Consider the following 17175-nt stretch of genomic DNA (forward strand, 5'->3'; position numbering starts at 1 on the left):
AGTTGACATCTGAGAAAATATGGACCCAGTACACTTTTGAATCTTGAGAGTCCAAACGATTACAAACAAGATCGAAAAATAAAAATTGAAAAATGTCTTGATTATGCCTGCAGGTATGAATTTCGTGATAACTTACTAACGGTAGGTATAATAGAACACTTCTTTTAACGAGTTTAAATTTACTAATAAGTCCGACTGTCCTGGTTCGTTGGTTTACTATTCGGATTATATAATTCTATGGAATGAGGATTATAGCATTTATTTGGCTTAGAATAAAAGAATGATTACATATATTTTCATTTTCATGTTGAATTGCATAGATCCATTATTACCTCATTAATTTCATGAATATGTCGTACTAAAATAATTCAATGTGGCGCGAACCATCTCCAACAATAAAATATACAGTGCGGCCTATTTTCTATGTTGCTTTTGATAGAAAAATCTTTAAGAAATTTTCATAAAGGTCTGTGACGCAAAGCACATTAGAATTTGTGGCGAATATAATGACGTACCGTAATGGTCTTCCTCCTTGCAAATTTGTTATCATGCCAATTCATGATCTGCGTTATACGTATAATAATGTACACAGAACCTGATTGTGGAAAAAGACAATAAAATGAATACATTTGTCTAGTCATTTCCATATGTAAAAATGTTTATATATAATATCTAAGCCTTGTCAAATCCTTATCAAGTTACTTAATAATGTTCAACGAATGGAAATCACGCGAACAATTAATTTTTTACATAATAAATTAACGCGTCAAGTAGTTTTTGCTGTAACGTAATTTCCATAGAGTAATCGAAGTATTTCCTTCCATGTCTACCGATTAAGGATGTCCTGTATCTTCTGGTACTTCTTCAACGCGTTTCTTTGTAGCACGATAAAACGATAAACTGGGCAAATAATTTCTTGACGACTTCGAAATGGCCTAGCCTTTAGAATTACAACAGTATAATACAAAACATAAAATGAATCATTATTAGTACTATTAAACTATCTTCTGATGGACCACATAGGATCAAGCTGACTGAGAGGGTCAACTGGCTTAACTTCCTCAGGTTTCTCTTGGAAATTCGTTGAAGATGACTGTGACGTATTTTCAGTTCCTGCTCCTACTTTTCCACCTGCCATAATTAGGCGATTCACATTTAGGTATAATATAAAAAAACCAAGCGCACCAGCCACTTTAGTTAAATCGCAATAATAAGCACAATATAATATTGATTGAAAGAAAATACCTTGTGATCCTGCAATATCATGCTGCATTCCAACTCCAAGATTGTGAAGAAAATCTTCAGCAGGATGACGATGTTGTGTCTTCTTTCGTACTTTACCCAATGCTCCTTTCACTCCTTCGAAACCTTCGAATGTGGATCTTGTCGATGATAAAATACCACCTGCAACAATAAATTGTTTACATAAGATATATTTAAGAATAATTAGAAAGAGCAAATTATAATAAACTCACGTTTCATCAAAGCATCCTGAGCGTGATACAGAACCATTCGATAACCGAAGAGTAATGAATCCTTATCAACTAAACATTTGCGAAACTTCACCAGGGTGGAGAAGACAAGTGCTACATCCACGATACCACGACCAACGCGAACATGACACACCGTAGCAGCAGCTAAAAGGAAGAGACCACTAAGAATACCACCTGCTAGACAGTGCACAACAATTGGTCTCGGAGCACAACGTCTTAAAGCTTGTTCAGATATAACATCAGTAGTAAATGCAAGTAGAGGTCCAGGACTACTGGGAAAACCACTGAAATATGAATAGCATAAATTAATTAAGTATGACATAAGTTATAAAAAGTAATAATCACATACTTCGATGGCCATGCGACAAACTGCATGTGCACTACAGTCCTCTGAGTCTTGCATTCCTCTCGAGCTATAGAAAAGACTCTCTGAATGTGGTTGGTATGATTAATTCTGTTTTTCAGGGAAACTGTAAAGCTACCAAGAGTTAAGTCTTTATTCTCATCCGTCGGCCAATAAATATCACCGTTCAACTATAACGAAAATTATTGTGTTTTTATTTATCGAAGCAATGAGCTCAAGAAATACATAGACTATTATTTCATCAATGACACTTACCTGCGCATCAGATGCCAGACAGGCTATAACCTCACTCCCCTGTTCCCAGACCATTGTCCAGAAGGTTTCAAAAGTTTGTTGCATAGGCGCCTGGGTAACTATAAATGCCGCAGGTGTCCATTGCGTAATATCCCTAACATGTGACGCATTTATATACGTTGAGGTTATATCAGACCTTAACAATTTTACTATCGTAGAATCATAAGGAACACAATCTGCTACTCTGTTCGCAGAAGGATTAATCTGTGCCAATTTAGTCGTCTGCTTTGTAGCTTCTCGTTCCTGACAAAATAGAAAATAACATTAAAGACAGTTAAGTATAACATAGTAATAAGTATTAAAAGGAATTACTTACTTGAAAATCACGAACTTCCTTCCATTTAAGATCCAAAGTAGTAGCTCCACTCAATGTCTTAGCTAACAAACCATCGATGAACTTTTCATACTTCTCAATATCAATGGCAAATTTTTGTAAAACTGTTGAATCACCAAGCGGATCTTTCTTTGGTTGTACGTCTGTATACCATGTGTCCCATACTATTTGTAAATTATCATTCTTCTCGTCTAGACGTATCCCAGAATCACTACTGGCATCATCATCCTTCACGTGGTCCGGTGCATTAACGCTCAATGTCTCCTCCGTATTACTTTCTTCCTTCGTCACCTTTTCCGTGGAATGTATTTCAGGAACAAGCGGCGCATGATTAATTGTTATGTCAAGATCAGCAAGAAGATCGACATTTGATTTTGGCTTGGATGATTCAGTCTTTTCAGTTTTCTCTGCATTCCCACTAGTCGTTGTATTGGTTTCATTATTACTGGCTTGCATATACGTATTGTTAACTCCATTCTGATTCACAGTTTCTTGATCACTCGGACCTAAACGAAACAACATATGTTAATAGTTGGTAGGTATATTAAATTAGACTAAAAAAATCATTTCATAACAGGTAACTCACTCTGAGTTTGACCTTGAATCCCGTAAGGTGCTGTATAATAAGATTGACTACTGGCAGGTAGCTGATATGCCGGATCTGAATATTGCGTGGACGGTGTCTGATTAGTTCCAACATCATTATTCGCATTAGTATACCGCGCTATATTTTCCTGTTGATCATAGCCACTGCTAACTACAGTTTGCTGCACAGCTGGAGGAGTACTAGTTGGCCTCTGCATCTGAGCTATCCGTGAGTCTTGATATCCTGAACTGTATTGATACCCACCAGCTACAGGATCATACGAATATCCTGGATGTCCCTTGTACGAATCTGTCTGAATTGTATTACTCATGTTGTTTGCCTGCGAGGCACCATATGTATTTGCATAGCCTTGAGAATAACCTGGATACTGTACAGTACCAGAATAAAGCGCAGGATTGTACTGAGCATATTGATAATTTTGTGGATAATTCTGAACAGACGAGGACTTGGCATGACTTTGTATAATTTCCGAATTATTTGTATTGCTTGCCAGTGAATAATTCTGCGTTGCAACCGGATTCAGGCTGTTTTGAGGAAGATACTGATGCCCGGAAACACCTTGTGTATAATTCCCGTATGCATTTGTATAACCCTGTACCACTTGATTAGCCTGCACTTGAGCACCCATAACATTAGCCTGTTGAGCCATGTTATCTATGTAACTTTGCTGAGTTTGATCTGGATAACCAAACTGCGTTGGATCGGTGTAATTAAGTTGCGTCTGATCAGCATAATTAAGATGCGATTGATCAACATAAGTATGCTGCGTTTGATCGGCATAATTCTGCTGAGTTTGGTCTGCGTAATTTCGAGCTGCTTGATCAGAATAAGTGGATTGTGTCGGATCAGTATAATTCTGATGCATTTGTTGCGCCTGCTGTCCTTGTACTTGTTGCATCATATTAGTCTGCTGAAGATACGACGAGGAAGAGGTGGGCATAATGGTGCTCGAGGTTGCAGGATATGAAACCGGTGCAACGTTACTTGCATCAGGTATCGGTGGAGTTGCTCCCATTGTACCAGTTTGTGGATACATGGAATGATGCATTGTCGCACCTGTTTGAATGTTTGATGTGGATGGGTACTGTGTCTGTCCATTTGGTAAAACGGAATAACCAGCATACTGACTCGCATTACTAGCTACTTCCGTTGTAGAGGAAGCACCACCTGCCTGGTGATACATACTGGCGGTATTGGTAGTTCCTGATCTAGGAAAACTTTGATTGATATTACTGCTAACGCTATTGTTCTCTCCATACTGATATTGTCCACTGTAGTCTACCGGCTGAGGAGTATAGTAACTGCCGTAGCCTCCTGTATAGTAGCCATACGAATGTTTAGGATCACTAGCTGCTAATTCCGCCTGCGCCATTGTCATCGTCGGATTAACAGCCTGGTTAGTAACTGTTTCAGTTGATGCAACCGAGATTGATTGCACCTGACTAACTTGTCCCGTATGACGATCGTAATATTGATTCTGATACGTTGGCACCACTGGCTTTTGTCTGCTTGCTAAATAGTCCTTTAATTTCAAGCCGCTGCTACTAGGAAGGACCTGAGGCTCCACGTTAGGCAATGCGTTAATATTACCCTCAGGGACCTTATACGTAACCTTGTCGTTCTGTGCTAGGATCTGTTCGCGTTCTTCCTCCTGTACCTTGCAGGTACTCTTCACTCTCTGAAGAAGCTTTGACACGTTTGTCTCTAGCTTCCTATAGAACTCTAGTCCTTTGCTAGACTTTGCCAGAAGATCCTCGTAGGCATCGTACGATGATATCAATGAGGATATCATAATTTCACGACGTTTCAAGACCTCGTCCACAGTTTTTCGCATCTCTGCTGTGTGTGCATACGCATCTGTCAGGGCTGCTAAGATATTGTCCTGAGCAGCAAGGTTCTGGTCGATCAGGTTTACCTGAAAGACGTCAACAGCAAACAATTAGAAGTAAAAGAAAGGTACCAACATGGCAATACTCTTTCCCTGTAGACTAGTAGGATGTACTAACAAATTTTTGATGCTTGCTAATCTGCTCAGCAAACAAACTGTCCAGTGGTCCCCCTTCTGCGACGGCAGTAACCAACATTTGAGTCAAGTCATCCTGAGCAATAGCGTCTCTTAATTGCGCATGCAATTCACCTCTTTGTCTACGCATCTCGTCGACCTTGTTTAATATCCGTTTAAATTCCTTGGCACAGCTGACGGAAACATCTTCCGCTTTCTTACCTCCTTCCTGATCTACGTTGTATGAAAGTATTCATAGGTTATTCGTGTATATGATGAGAATATCACTGAGGTTACTGTTCAAATGACTGATAAGTCGAAAAACAAAATAAGTTTATTATACGTATCACGTATCACTTGAAGCTGATAACAAAGCAATGGTAAACAATGTCTCATTGCTTAGTTAGAACTAAATTATCTTCATACTACTGGACATACTCTGTTTTCCATATTGATTATTATACATAAGCTTATTGATCTTGATATCATTTAAAACTGAATATGCAGGATGGAATTAAAATGAATTACCTGAGGTTGGTACTTTGGGAGATGGTATATGTGCCATCAAGTCAGTAAGTGGTTGAGCCAGTATTCGAAGATTATTAACATGCAATGTCATTGCTCGATGAAGAGCTTGATTACTTTCTGATGCCTTCGCATGTGCCTCTTCATATTTTTTAGCCTCTCTTGTTAAATCGGTAGCAACTATAGATGGTGGCCTTTTACCCATTGCATCCTGATATTTCTTTTCTCTATTAGATAATTAATCCAAAATTTATACAAGATAGTAGAATGTAGCAGTATGTAAATATAATTTAGGTATTTACCTTTGCTGCTCTTCAACAAGTAACTGGCCAATTTCCTTTAGCATGGATTCCACATCGTGGTACGTATCCGCTAACTTTCCCATTGCATCGACGAGATCCTGGATGGCATTAGGTTTAGCGTTTAAGGCTGCACACCTTTCAGCCAATTCCTCTGGTAATGGCATGCGATCACTCTCGGATGAACGTCGATCAGGATCCCATAGACTCATGTGGTCCAATTTCAGAGATGCTAAGTATATGTTCAGTTGCTGATCACGTTCCTCAATTTTTGCCCGAATGGTACGCAACAGTTTTCCCTTCTCTTCGGAGTAGATGGAACTTGCCGCGTGAACCTTCATAGGTATCAGTCTGTAAAATGCATACATGTTTTTTAAAACGATCAAAGGTTTTCTATATACTCAAAAATAAATCAGTAGATAACGTACCGTGCAAATATATCTGATCCAGATACCTCAGGATCGTTTACGTTAAATGAAATACCCTTGACCAATGATGCACCCTTTACTGTAGGCAGAGTATCTTTCTCAGGTATCTCCTCGTGGTAGATGAACTCGTTTTCGTTCTTAGCAGCCTTTCTTTTGCCTTCTATTACGTCGTTGGTAAATGTCAGGGCATCCTCGATTGCTTCTTTCTCTTCGGCTACACTCGTGATGCCAGAACCTTTTGCATTTCCATAAAGAGCACGAGCTTCATTTAATGATGCTAGGGCTGCGTTATAGAATGCTACCCTCTCGCCCATTTTCTGTTGCTCCTCTGCTGCAAGTCCTTGATAGAGTTGCGTTACAGCTAAATGATATGCTCTTTTAAATTTGACATATCGTTTCCAGCTCTGCAAAGATAATGAGAAAAAATTTTACAGAATTCTAAGCTTTGGAAAGCATGTTTATCATTTTGAGAAGTCTTACTTTATATATCTTTGTGCCAACTGTGTCTGATACCGTACTGTCCTCGGTGCCACCTTGATCGAGTGTGCTTAATGCTAAATTATAATAATCTACTATTTGTCGGGCGACCTTTGCTATAGAAAAATATAAGAATTTATTTAACTTGTTAATATTTATAGTTGCTTTTTTTATATGGTTACTTACCTACTATAGTAGGTTTGCGATTATCGAGCATACTCTTTTCTAAGATACATTCCTGAGCCTGAGCTAAGCAGAGTTGATGCATGAATGTCATTAATTCTGGTGCTAGGTCAACTCCAGGAGGTTGAGGATAACTGTTTTTCAAATGCTCAAATGCCCAGGCTGCACATTGAAAATGAGCACAGGCCATCTTCATTCCTTCAGCAGTTGTACGTTCAGTACGAGCCCCAAGTTGTGTATGTATGGCTCCCACATTATACAAGATGGAAATAATCTCAAAACGAATATTAGCCAATGAACACACCATGTTAGCATATGTGTCTCTCCTATTAAACAAAATGAAAATTTGAAACTCAAATAACTATATGAAATTTCAGTCTAAATCTAATTTTATGAAACAACTAGTTTGCAAACCATGTAAACGTAATAGCAGCAGCACCATCTTTCTTCATAGGAAATCTGCTATCAAGAAAATGCAACTGGCAGTAATATTTTTTCAGCAAAGAGCAACCAGTTACGTCTATAGGTGGTCTAACAGCCATAGCCCGAAGGCTCTCCAATTGATGTATTTCATTTGAATAAGATTCAGCATCTTCTTTATAAAATTCTCGAATGTACTGAAACGATCAGAAGCGAGTCAAAACATGTTGAATTATAAAGACAATACCAATCAAGCCGCCTATGTTCATTAAGCTAATACAGCAATTCATTTAATTGCCTCTTGACGTAAACAAGATCTATATAACATGTAAATCGGCAGTACCCAAGCAAATAACTAATATAAGATACAATTTATTGTTCTTACATGCTTCAATTTCGGACCAAAAGAAACTGGCTCAGGGCTAACTTTCAGGTGAAACGAGATCATCGGCAACCTGGGTACTGCTTCCATTTTCGTACCGTTTCTTCGTAACAGCTTAAATAACCGATATGCGTCAACTGTCAAATCCTTAACCCGATAAAACGTCAAACGTCTACCATTTCGTTCCTTCCGACCAGTTGATTATTCACAAGAATCACGAGAGTGCTGCCGCGAGCCGGTCAAAACTGAGCCTAGAAATAAAAAGCGTTATGCTCCAAAACTTCAACATCATATGATTTTAAAACTTCACTATAGAGTCGTTTGGAGCGCTGCCGGTGTAACTCAAAGTAACATAACCTCTTTAGTCAATTCGTATTCTTGGTTTAAAAAGCTGACGCTGACGTGTCGTCGATTCGCCATAGCGTCGTCAGCAGCGCACCACGTGGACGCGGGTACGACACGTCGCTGGAATATATCTCGAACGCACTCGAACGCCTCTCTGCGTTGTATCGTGTCGTTAAACACGCTGCTCAAAGTAACGGTGTCCGAAGGCGGCGAGTCCAGTTTTCGACTTTCTCAGGATCCTTCATTGAAAAACAGTGACTCTTTCGTAGAGGATCGAAGTAACTGTTACGGCATTGATAAATTTGTTTTACTCGTGTAAAACAAGTATTTTGAAAAACTTCAAAGACTTTAAAAGGTTCAAAGAACAACAGTGACCCAGAACTATGGTGAGTATCCACAATATGGTATTGAGATTTTAAAGTCATTAAGACACTGGAATGACTGTAGATTGTGAGAATCTTACATTCTAATGATTGTTACTTTGTTTTTGTGTTACAAAGCCTGCTGCACCGAGTTCTACATCTGTTGGAGCAGGAGGTCGCTCACCTAGCAAGGCGGTTGCACCGCGAGCTGGTGGCAGCGGAACTGTCAGGCAGAGAAAAACAGCACCTGCCACTTCTGCCAGGAATAGGAATACAGGCACGAGCTCTGGCGGAATGTGGAGATTCTATACAGATGATTCTCCTGGAATTAAAGTGTGAGTTTGGTTTTTGTTACTAGATTTTTCACTACTTGGATCCCACTCTTATGATTTTTCATTTATTTTTGCAGAGGACCTGTTCCAGTACTCGTCATGTCCCTCCTCTTCATTGCCTCTGTATTCATGCTTCACATTTGGGGAAAATACACTCGCTCTTAGAAGTAAGGTCATAATTCTAAATGTTAAATTCGAAAGACTAAGATGTCCAGAGGACAAAAAGTATTGTGGGTACAGATCAAAGAGCTCAATTTCGCAACACATATGGATGGTAAAGCAATAACTCTTACCAATATGATTTGAAAGTAACTCAGTGTTATGAATTCCTACAAACTTTTATAATTGAAATCACTTGATAAATCTATCAACATAAGTTATAGCAAGAAATAATGTTACTACCCTCGCAATTTATATACAAACTTTGTATAAGCGTATCATGGAAGTGTTTTATTTATTGCAATTTAAATGTATGTTGCGGAAAAGACCTACTTGTAAGCACATTGACAAGGCATCAAACTCCATTCCAATGTGCATTCAAGATATCAGTTTAATTAAAGTATACTATATGAATAAATATCAATGACTTTAACTTATAAACTCTCTATTACTTTTTTTCCCCTTAACTCCAAACAAAACTGATTGGCATAGGTCCACGCTCATCGATACTGATCGATGGATCAATAAATTTGCATGAAGTTATCTAGTACTCCAAAATGAGCCACTTACAATTAGCACCGATTGCTTAACAATTTCTCTCTCTTTCTCCCACAGTCACCTAACAAAATTCTGTTGAACGTAATAAAGTAGGAGAATTTTTCAGTTGATCAATTATCAACCTCCTCCTCGCTTCTCACCACAATTCGTTGTTTACAATTTTTTTTACTGTATAACAATATATTATCTCGATTAACAATATACAATAATCCGTACAGTCATGTTCTGAGCCGCACTGCCGAAAATGTTACATTACACAACACAATATTCTTGTTACTGTACAAACTTCGACATCAATAATGAAAAACTGGAAAAAAATTCCAGAAATAATAACGTTTACAAACGTTTAAAATTGCAAAATTTTCTTGTGCAAAAGGTCGCTTACCATAATATACAATATATACATTTTTACATGTTTCGTTAGAAAAATAGATTATGTGCAATTGTCTCTACACAGACAGTCATAAACAGTCCCGCGAACATAATAATTAGCAGACAGAATGATCTTAATCAATGACAGACCCTTCTATCTATCTTACATTTGCAGTCTGCATTTTGTTATGGTATGTTCGATATGCTACATTCGTCCTAAGAAATCATGAAATGACGCACAAATCATTCGCACTGATAATGTTCATTCAAGCGGCACATGATTCGTCGTCTGGGTTTCCATGCTCTCTATCTGATCAGTGATCACCATTTCAGACTGCTCCGTTTCCTTGTGCAAGGATATTATAATTTTCTCTTCGCTTGAAGATTGACTATCTGATGATCCTTCCTGAGTGGACGTCGCTGCCTCCTGAACAAAAAAACATAACCTCAATGACACCAATACGTTAAATATCAAAGAATGGTATAAAATAAATAAGCAGATAAAGTACGAATAACACAAAACCAAATTCTTACCGTGCTGCGAATTTTCGTATGCGTTTTAATGTGCTTCGTTAAATGATCGGAGCGCATGAATTTCTTAGTGCATTCCGGACACTGGAACCTCTTCTCACCGGTATGAGTTCTACGATGCCGTTGCAATTCATCAGACCTAGTGAATTTCTTGCCACAGAAAATCCAATTGCATACAAAAGGTCGTTCACCAGTGTGCCAACGAAGATGAGCCCTTAGGTGACTCGTTTTTCCATAGACCTTGTTACATCCAGCTATGTGACAGACGTGCTGCCGTTTCCTAGTCATATCCCGATTCCTGAGAAGACATTTTATAATTAAGTATCTTGATTCGATAGAGTTTATAAATATTTTGAGCTGACGGGAATGAAAAAATTACCTGTCGCCATCACCACAATTAGGACAGGTACAGGCGACGCGTCTTCTATGTTGTTTACTAGAATCGTTATCCCCCGTAGCCGGTGTAGTACCAGTTGTTGTGCCAGCACTGTTCACTTGGTGCTGATGGGAAGTAGGTGTTGGAGTTGAAAGAGTCCCGTTGGTTTGTATCGTCTGGAGAATCTGCCACTTGGTAGGGTCGATTGGGTCTAGGTGAACTGCCGTAGGAGTACCTACTATAGGTGATCCTGTTGCCGTTGGTAAAGTCTGCATTGTAGCAGGCTGAAGTGCACTCGCTGGGATGACTTGTACGTTTCCCAGGCCAGGTATGTTCTGTACAGGAATCGACTGGAGAAATCCATTGGCAGCGTTCATACCTCCTGCATGTTGCAATTGCATTATGCTTCCACTGCCTACACCCACACCGCGCATCATGCCGCCTTGCTGGGTTGTCAGGTTAGTCAAAGCGGATGCAGGGATTAGGGTAAGTTGTTGACCCTGGGCTCCAGTTATCGTGATGGGCTGCATAGTCTGCTGGGTCGGCTGTGGTGCAGGTATGTGTATCACCTGGCCACTGGCCAATTGGCTGGCATCGATGCTGGTTAATTTAATGTCACCCTCTACTGTTTCTGGTGGACGTGGTAAGGTAGATATTGTTTGGACATCAATTTTTTGGCCATCTTTCGTCGTCAAAACATTCGTACCACTGGTGACTGATCTCCCAAGGGATCCAATTCCAACAACCTGGATAAAATATAAAACGGTAATGTGTGAAGAAAATAGGATCGAAATACCGCGAGAGTATGTTATATAAATAGGAATTGTGTAGAATATTATTTTGGACCACTACCTGGACGTTACTTGGAGCAGAAACTGTGGTCGTCCAAGTTGATACTGTAGATGCGGGAGTAGAAGCCTGCTGCGCTTGTTGCACTTGCTGAACTTGTTGTTGTTGCTGCTGCTGCTGTTGTTGTTGCTGCTGCTGTTGTTGTTGTTGCTGCTGCTGCTGTATAACTTGCTGTACGACCTGTTGCACTTGCTGTTGCTGTTGTTGCACCTGGGCTTGAGCGACTTGCTGCTGCTGCTGCTGTTGTTGTTGCTGTACCGTTTGAACAACTTGTTGTTGGGTTTGCTGCTGGGCAACTTGTTGTACTACCTGCTGTTGAGCTTGTTGCTGTGCCACTTGTTGAGCCACTTGTTGTGCAACTTGTTGACCCTAACAATTTATCATTGAAAACTTATTCTTAAACAATATAGATCACTATTGAACCACCTAAAGATGGTTCTGTCCATTTTACTTTTTTTAATTCTCAGGGTATAACAATTCTCAGGTGATTCAATAATCCTGAATTATGGTTTATATAAAAATCGAATATTACCTGTAACCCTTGAAGCTGTGGCAAATTTGCTATTTGAACCTGTTGAATTTGCCCATTTGGCGTGATAATTTGAGCTACTTGAGGGAGTTGCTGAAAATAAAAAGCTCCGCACGTTGAAATATATTTCAAATTGTCGACGTCGACAACGTACGGTAATTGATATTCATTTATCTAAGACCTACCTGCGTAATCTGTGGTATCATTTGAGTGGTAGGCATATTGAAGACACTGGACAATGCTTGCACAGGAAAATGTACAGTTTGATAAACCGTCTGCCCATTACTGGCAGTGACTGGAACTTGGACAGGTACCGTCTGCTGGACATGTTGCATCGGAAACTGGAGCGGTCGCACTTGTACGCTTTGACCTGAAACAGCCAGGCTAGCCTTGGAATCTGCCCGTTTGTCGTTACAGACACAAAAGGCGATAGTTAATTAGGTGGAAGCAAAGCGTGGAAAAATGATGCGCCTCATACATCGCTATAATGAACAGGTGCTGGTTAAAGAGACAAACATGAGATGTTTAAAACAAATTGATAACAGAAGAGAATAAGGCATTGAAGCAACCCCAACCATTGTTATAAATTGTGGAATAATACACGTACAGCAGGAAACAGAGGTTAAGAGACAGGGCACAAAAGAAAAACCATTATACCTGTTGGCAATTGAACTGTTTGTCCCCCGATGTTTTGGATAATCGAGGTAGGAAAGACATTTGGTGCTCTGATGAGACTGACCGGTTGTGGTGTGATAATTGTTTGACCATTTGCTAGCTGCACTTGCTGACTAGTGAGTTGCACCTGCTGCCCTCCTGCAGTTGCAAACTGCATTGTTGGTTGAGACTGATGATGACCGCCTGCTGCTGACATAGCAGAAGACGGAATAAAGAGTGCTTCTTGCCCATCGATATTCACAGTTTGCATTTGAGGGATCACGCTATAGCTCAGTTGCTGTTGCTGGGGTTGTTGTTGTTGCTGCTGATTTTGTTGCTGAGCTTGTTGCTGCTGTGACTGTTGTTGCTGCTGTTGAATCGCCGCCTGTGCTTGATTACCGACCAGCTGAGCGCTCTGAAAAAACGTCAGAAATTTAGTAATATTAACTTACAGTCATAGATACATTCTGCGGAATACCAGATTTTTTTTATCACTCAACATACTTGTAAGAACTGCTGGGGTAGAGCCTGTACAGAAATGGTTTGCGGCCTCTGCTGATCATGCTGTTGCTGCTGTGTTTGTAAAGGCACAAAATTCTGCAATTGCTGCAACGTAATGACCTGCGGCTGTTGCTGTGATTGCTGCTGCTGAACATCTTGCTGCTGTGAGACTTGCTGTTGTTGCAATTGCTGAAGTACATTCGCACTTAAAAATCTTATTTGTGGTTGCACTGTCTGTTGATGCTGCTCTAGCTGTTGTTGTTCAGAGGCCTCCTGTTGCTGCTGCTGTTGTTGTGATGGTTGGTTTTGCAACGGATCCTGTTCATCAATTTCTTCCTGCAACGTAACAAAATTAAAGTAAACCTCCTACATACCAACACCATACAATTTATTTACTCAAGATCCACGCATGAAAAACATGTTTATCTCATCCGTTTTATAAAAAAAAAATTCAAAATATACAAAACGCAAACGCAGACTACATTATTTCCACTACCAATAATGTTACATTACCATGGACATAGGTGGAGTAGCTACCTGGCCGAAAACACGAGAAAACGAATTACACAACGTTCATACGCAAGAACCTGATGAATTAAAGTATTCCTATCATAGCTACCTCATATACTAACAAATCCGCAACTTCGTCGACAGTCTGGTCTTATACTTCATTACTAAAAAAAGAAAGTAATACCATATTTATCCTCAGTATTCTAAACGTAAAAGAACAAATGACCAAATAGCTAAGAACAACAATAATAGCAGAGAGCCAAGGGGTAGCAACTATCCTAATATCGACGCTGTCACGCGGATACGAGGGACAAAGAGAGAACGCGCGGGCCCTCCTAGGGGACCCGATGGAGGACCGCCTCCCTACGCCCCTGTCACAGCAGCCCCACCCGTCAGCGTACAAGAGGACAGGAGGAGAGAGTGCTGGCTTACAGCCGCACACGGCCGGGGCTGATCAGGAGTCTGATGGGTTTGGCGGGGCGAGGCAAGGGAGGCAGTATAAGGCAAGGCAAGGACACCACTACAGGGTTCGACGCGCACACGTACTCCGCCGTTCCAGTATAAGCTGCTCTTCGCAATACTACACCCACCCGCCCACTCGCCTAGCTCTCTCGCACAAACACGGTCCTACGATAACGCGAAAGGCCTCGCGAGCCAGCCTCCACCCACTTTGCCCATCGGACTCCACCTAACTCGCAAGCCTGACACGTGCTCCTTTTGAATACAGCCAGTCAACCAACCATTATAACCAGCTACAAGTATAACACCATAGCCCACCATAAAAGTAATCGCTATTAAACTTGCTTTTCAGACTCTCAGAAACCATAAGGCACTCGACACGTCTCAACTCTGCCGAAAGCCTAGACGATACACCTTTGCAAGAGACCTATCAGTTTACCTTCGGTTGTATCTTGACCGTGGCCATCGCGTGGACGCTTATTAAACACTCCTTAAGCAGAGTAGAGTATATGAAAAACCGTTATTTTCTTCTGGATAAAGATTAAGCCGAATATCGCGAGAGTAGCCGTAGCCGTAACCATGACCAGAGCTGTAATCGCACCATCGTTCAAGCGACAGCCCGATGTGCTGTCCACGCTACGACTATGCTGGTCTAGTCATACGCACGCACTATGCACATACACGTAGCGTTCATACACAACACACTATCAAAGACGACGCCGTGCGTCGGCGCACTCTCGAGTTGTGAGCGTCGGCGTATCCGTCTTCTCCTCGCCAATCGATATATGACAATCGACACTCGCTAAGAACCGCGTGTTCCGCACGACTTGATACAAATCTGGAATTATATTTAGAAATCTTTATACAAGATTTAATATATCCTTCCAGTTTAGCTATCCTTAATCGCACTGTTCATTATTTCACAGCTACGGATATTATCTCATATATTTTTCAGTCATCGGCAGGATGTTTACAAGGACACGAACGCGTGTTTCAAACTTGCCGCCAAATTTACCACTTCTCTCGCGACACCTCGAAGGCGGAGCACTTGCACACAAGGAGAATTATACGGCGAGTCACTGAGAACGTCATTGTCGTTATACAGAATGCCAACTGTTCCAGGAATGCGATAATACAACAACACCACTGGCGACGCTCTTCTTCCGGCTCCTGAAACTTGAGTTTTCCTGCTACGAAAGGTTCGAAGTAACTACACCGTAGAGACGTTAAGACGCAGTCGCTCGTAAAAACGTGCTCACAGCTAGCTGGTAGGGAACTACTTTGGTGTTGGGCGGTGCGCGTGGAAAGTTCGGCGTCACCGAGGCCAGCGTTGGTTCCAAAGCGCCCCCTGATTGGTGGCCCCTAGTTACGCCAGCCCGTACTCGGAACCCAGGGGCGTACGCAGGGGCGGCTGGCCGCCCACCCCCGTCGGGGGGCCAATCCCCCCAATGATAGGGGCCAACATCGCGAGCATCCACCCGCCACCGAAACGTCATCGGCCCCTAGCTCGACCTCCTCATCACCTCGTCATGAAAACTCTGTACTGATTCCCTGGAGGAAGGAGCAGCATTTATGCCACCGCCCCTTGGAGACTCGCGCTCCTTTATTCTTCATCCTGAACCGTCTATTCTTATTGTTGTACTTACAATTTTCGTCTTATCAATCAACCCGAATCTACTCATCTATTCGAAAATGCATAATTACATTTTAATTGACAATACAAATTCATTGATTCTCTCTTACCCCTTTGCATTTATATTTCTGATGTGTTATAGGTTAGGTTGGGTTTGGGATATGAGTAGAGACCCGAACGCGCATGCGCGCCTTAAGTGGTAGAACAGTAATCGAGCGATCTACCAGAACTACTTGGACGGCTCTGAGCGAAGCGTCGAACTCGACTTTTACCTTGTAAATCAGTTTTTCAACGAGTATAAATACTCTAAGGTCCTTTGACATTTTTATTTTACTAGGTAGTCAAAAATGTTTATTCGACTTGCACTACTATGTCATATTCACAAAAATTTTACTTAGCATAATAATTTGATGACAATTATATGCGTAAAACTTTTCCTAGTTCGTTCATGACTTGTATGTAACCTAATACGTAAATGTACTTTACGTGTATTGTGAGATACACACTACATAAATCAGGATAATATAGAATATCCAGTACTTTAGCAGTTCCTGCGCCACTGCATTTTCGAGCTCCCGTAGAGGAGTGCCTCGAAGTAGTCATCCACAGTAGTAAAAGGGACGCGGTACCCTCGTGGCATTGGATGCGGGTACGATGGGCTGGAGAAGGGAGTCTACAATAGACTATCCAACGTGACTAGAAATGACAGTGGATACTGCAAGCTGCAAGCACACGAGATAAACTTGATTACCCAGTAGGATCTTAATGTAATATATAATGACTGCATAAGAAGCGTCAGTGTCAATAGCTTAATGTTTAATTGGAATAATCAGATGAGATGAATTTAAATTAAATAACGTTTTAGATAACGTTAACAAAACTTCAGTGGAATATATCGTACGGGTGATATTATACAAAAAAGTTTGAGATAAATTAAGGGCACCAGGCGTCCCCCAGTGTAGACGCCCTTGGAAAGGCCGGGTACGAGAGAGGCCAGGTTAGAGTTCTGGGACCACCTGGCTCGTCCCCTACTCCTCCCACTGCGTGTTTCATCCTTGACGCTCAACGCTCCTATGCTTTACCAACATGCAACACAAACGGTGAAACTTTATGCAGCTGGATCATCCAGTACTTTTCTACCTCTGATCATGAGAGGTTATGTTACGAGTTTTATGTTTTACTGTAGATGCTCGTTAC

General features: G+C 40.9%; 3 protein-coding genes across 7 annotated transcripts; 1 reads left to right on the plus strand and 2 right to left on the minus strand.

Annotated features, from left to right (window-relative positions):
- Positions 1 to 243: 243 nt before the first annotated feature.
- Positions 244 to 8116, minus strand: LOC107266119 (tyrosine-protein phosphatase non-receptor type 23). Its single transcript, XM_015736283.2, has 15 exons — positions 7812 to 8116; positions 7421 to 7623; positions 7010 to 7332; positions 6827 to 6939; positions 6347 to 6750; positions 5922 to 6269; positions 5623 to 5846; positions 5099 to 5328; positions 3072 to 5007; positions 2468 to 2991; positions 2113 to 2394; positions 1843 to 2027; positions 1476 to 1777; positions 1246 to 1404; positions 244 to 1131 (listed from the first exon to the last, which is right to left on the minus strand). Exons 1-15 carry the CDS (start codon positions 7896 to 7898, stop codon positions 1001 to 1003), a joined length of 5451 nt encoding a protein of 1816 aa, XP_015591769.1. The 5' UTR covers positions 7899 to 8116; the 3' UTR covers positions 244 to 1000.
- Positions 8117 to 8284: 168 nt separating this feature from the next.
- Positions 8285 to 9426, plus strand: LOC107266122 (protein transport protein Sec61 subunit beta). The gene is made up of 3 exons (XM_015736294.2): positions 8285 to 8539; positions 8654 to 8850; positions 8925 to 9426. The coding sequence occupies exons 1-3, from the start codon at positions 8537 to 8539 to the stop codon at positions 9010 to 9012; spliced, it is 288 nt and encodes a 95-aa protein (XP_015591780.1). The 5' UTR covers positions 8285 to 8536; the 3' UTR covers positions 9013 to 9426.
- Positions 9427 to 9723: 297 nt separating this feature from the next.
- Positions 9724 to 16040, minus strand: LOC107266121 (transcription factor Sp3). Of its 5 annotated transcripts, none has more exons than XM_025083371.1 (10): positions 13996 to 14742; positions 13890 to 13909; positions 13380 to 13712; positions 12879 to 13290; positions 12407 to 12618; positions 12225 to 12314; positions 11696 to 12061; positions 10847 to 11589; positions 10471 to 10765; positions 9724 to 10363 (listed from the first exon to the last, which is right to left on the minus strand). In XM_025083371.1, exons 2-10 carry the CDS (start codon positions 13896 to 13898, stop codon positions 10199 to 10201), a joined length of 2625 nt encoding a protein of 874 aa, XP_024939139.1. In that variant the 5' UTR covers positions 13899 to 13909; positions 13996 to 14742; the 3' UTR covers positions 9724 to 10198. The 5 variants fall into 5 exon arrangements, with proteins under 5 accessions (XP_024939139.1, XP_015591778.1, XP_015591777.1 ...); XM_015736292.2 differs by having other exon boundaries at positions 13890 to 13913; XM_015736291.2 differs by lacking the exons at positions 13890 to 13909; positions 13996 to 14742 and adding an exon at positions 14785 to 16040 and having other exon boundaries at positions 9724 to 10360.
- Between the last annotated feature and the right edge of the window lie 1135 nt (positions 16041 to 17175).

Source organism: Cephus cinctus, unplaced genomic scaffold (genome assembly GCF_000341935.2).
Source record: "Cephus cinctus unplaced genomic scaffold, Ccin1 Ccin1_scaffold0299, whole genome shotgun sequence".
NCBI lineage: Eukaryota > Metazoa > Arthropoda > Insecta > Hymenoptera > Cephidae > Cephus > Cephus cinctus.

Coding starts and splice junctions, on each gene's coding strand:
- LOC107266119 (XM_015736283.2), bottom strand. CDS start 7,898: ATGGAAGCAGTACCCAGGTTGCCGATGATCTCGTTTCACCTGAAAGTT. Junction 6,751..6,826: donor TTGGCACAAAGATATATAAA/GTAAGACTTCTC, acceptor TTATCTTTGCAG/AGCTGGAAACGATATGTCAA. Junction 5,847..5,921: donor CTTGTTGAAGAGCAGCAAAG/GTAAATACCTAA, acceptor ATTATCTAATAG/AGAAAAGAAATATCAGGATG.
- LOC107266122 (XM_015736294.2), top strand. Junction 8,851..8,924: donor GATTCTCCTGGAATTAAAGT/GTGAGTTTGGTT, acceptor TTATTTTTGCAG/AGGACCTGTTCCAGTACTCG.
- LOC107266121 (XM_015736290.2), bottom strand. CDS start 14,811: ATGGCCACGGTCAAGATACAACCGAAG. Junction 13,291..13,379: donor TACCCCAGCAGTTCTTACAA/GTATGTTGAGTG, acceptor ACGTTTTTTCAG/AGCGCTCAGCTGGTCGGTAA. Junction 12,062..12,224: donor CACAGCTTCAAGGGTTACAG/GTAATATTCGAT, acceptor ATAAATTGTTAG/GGTCAACAAGTTGCACAACA.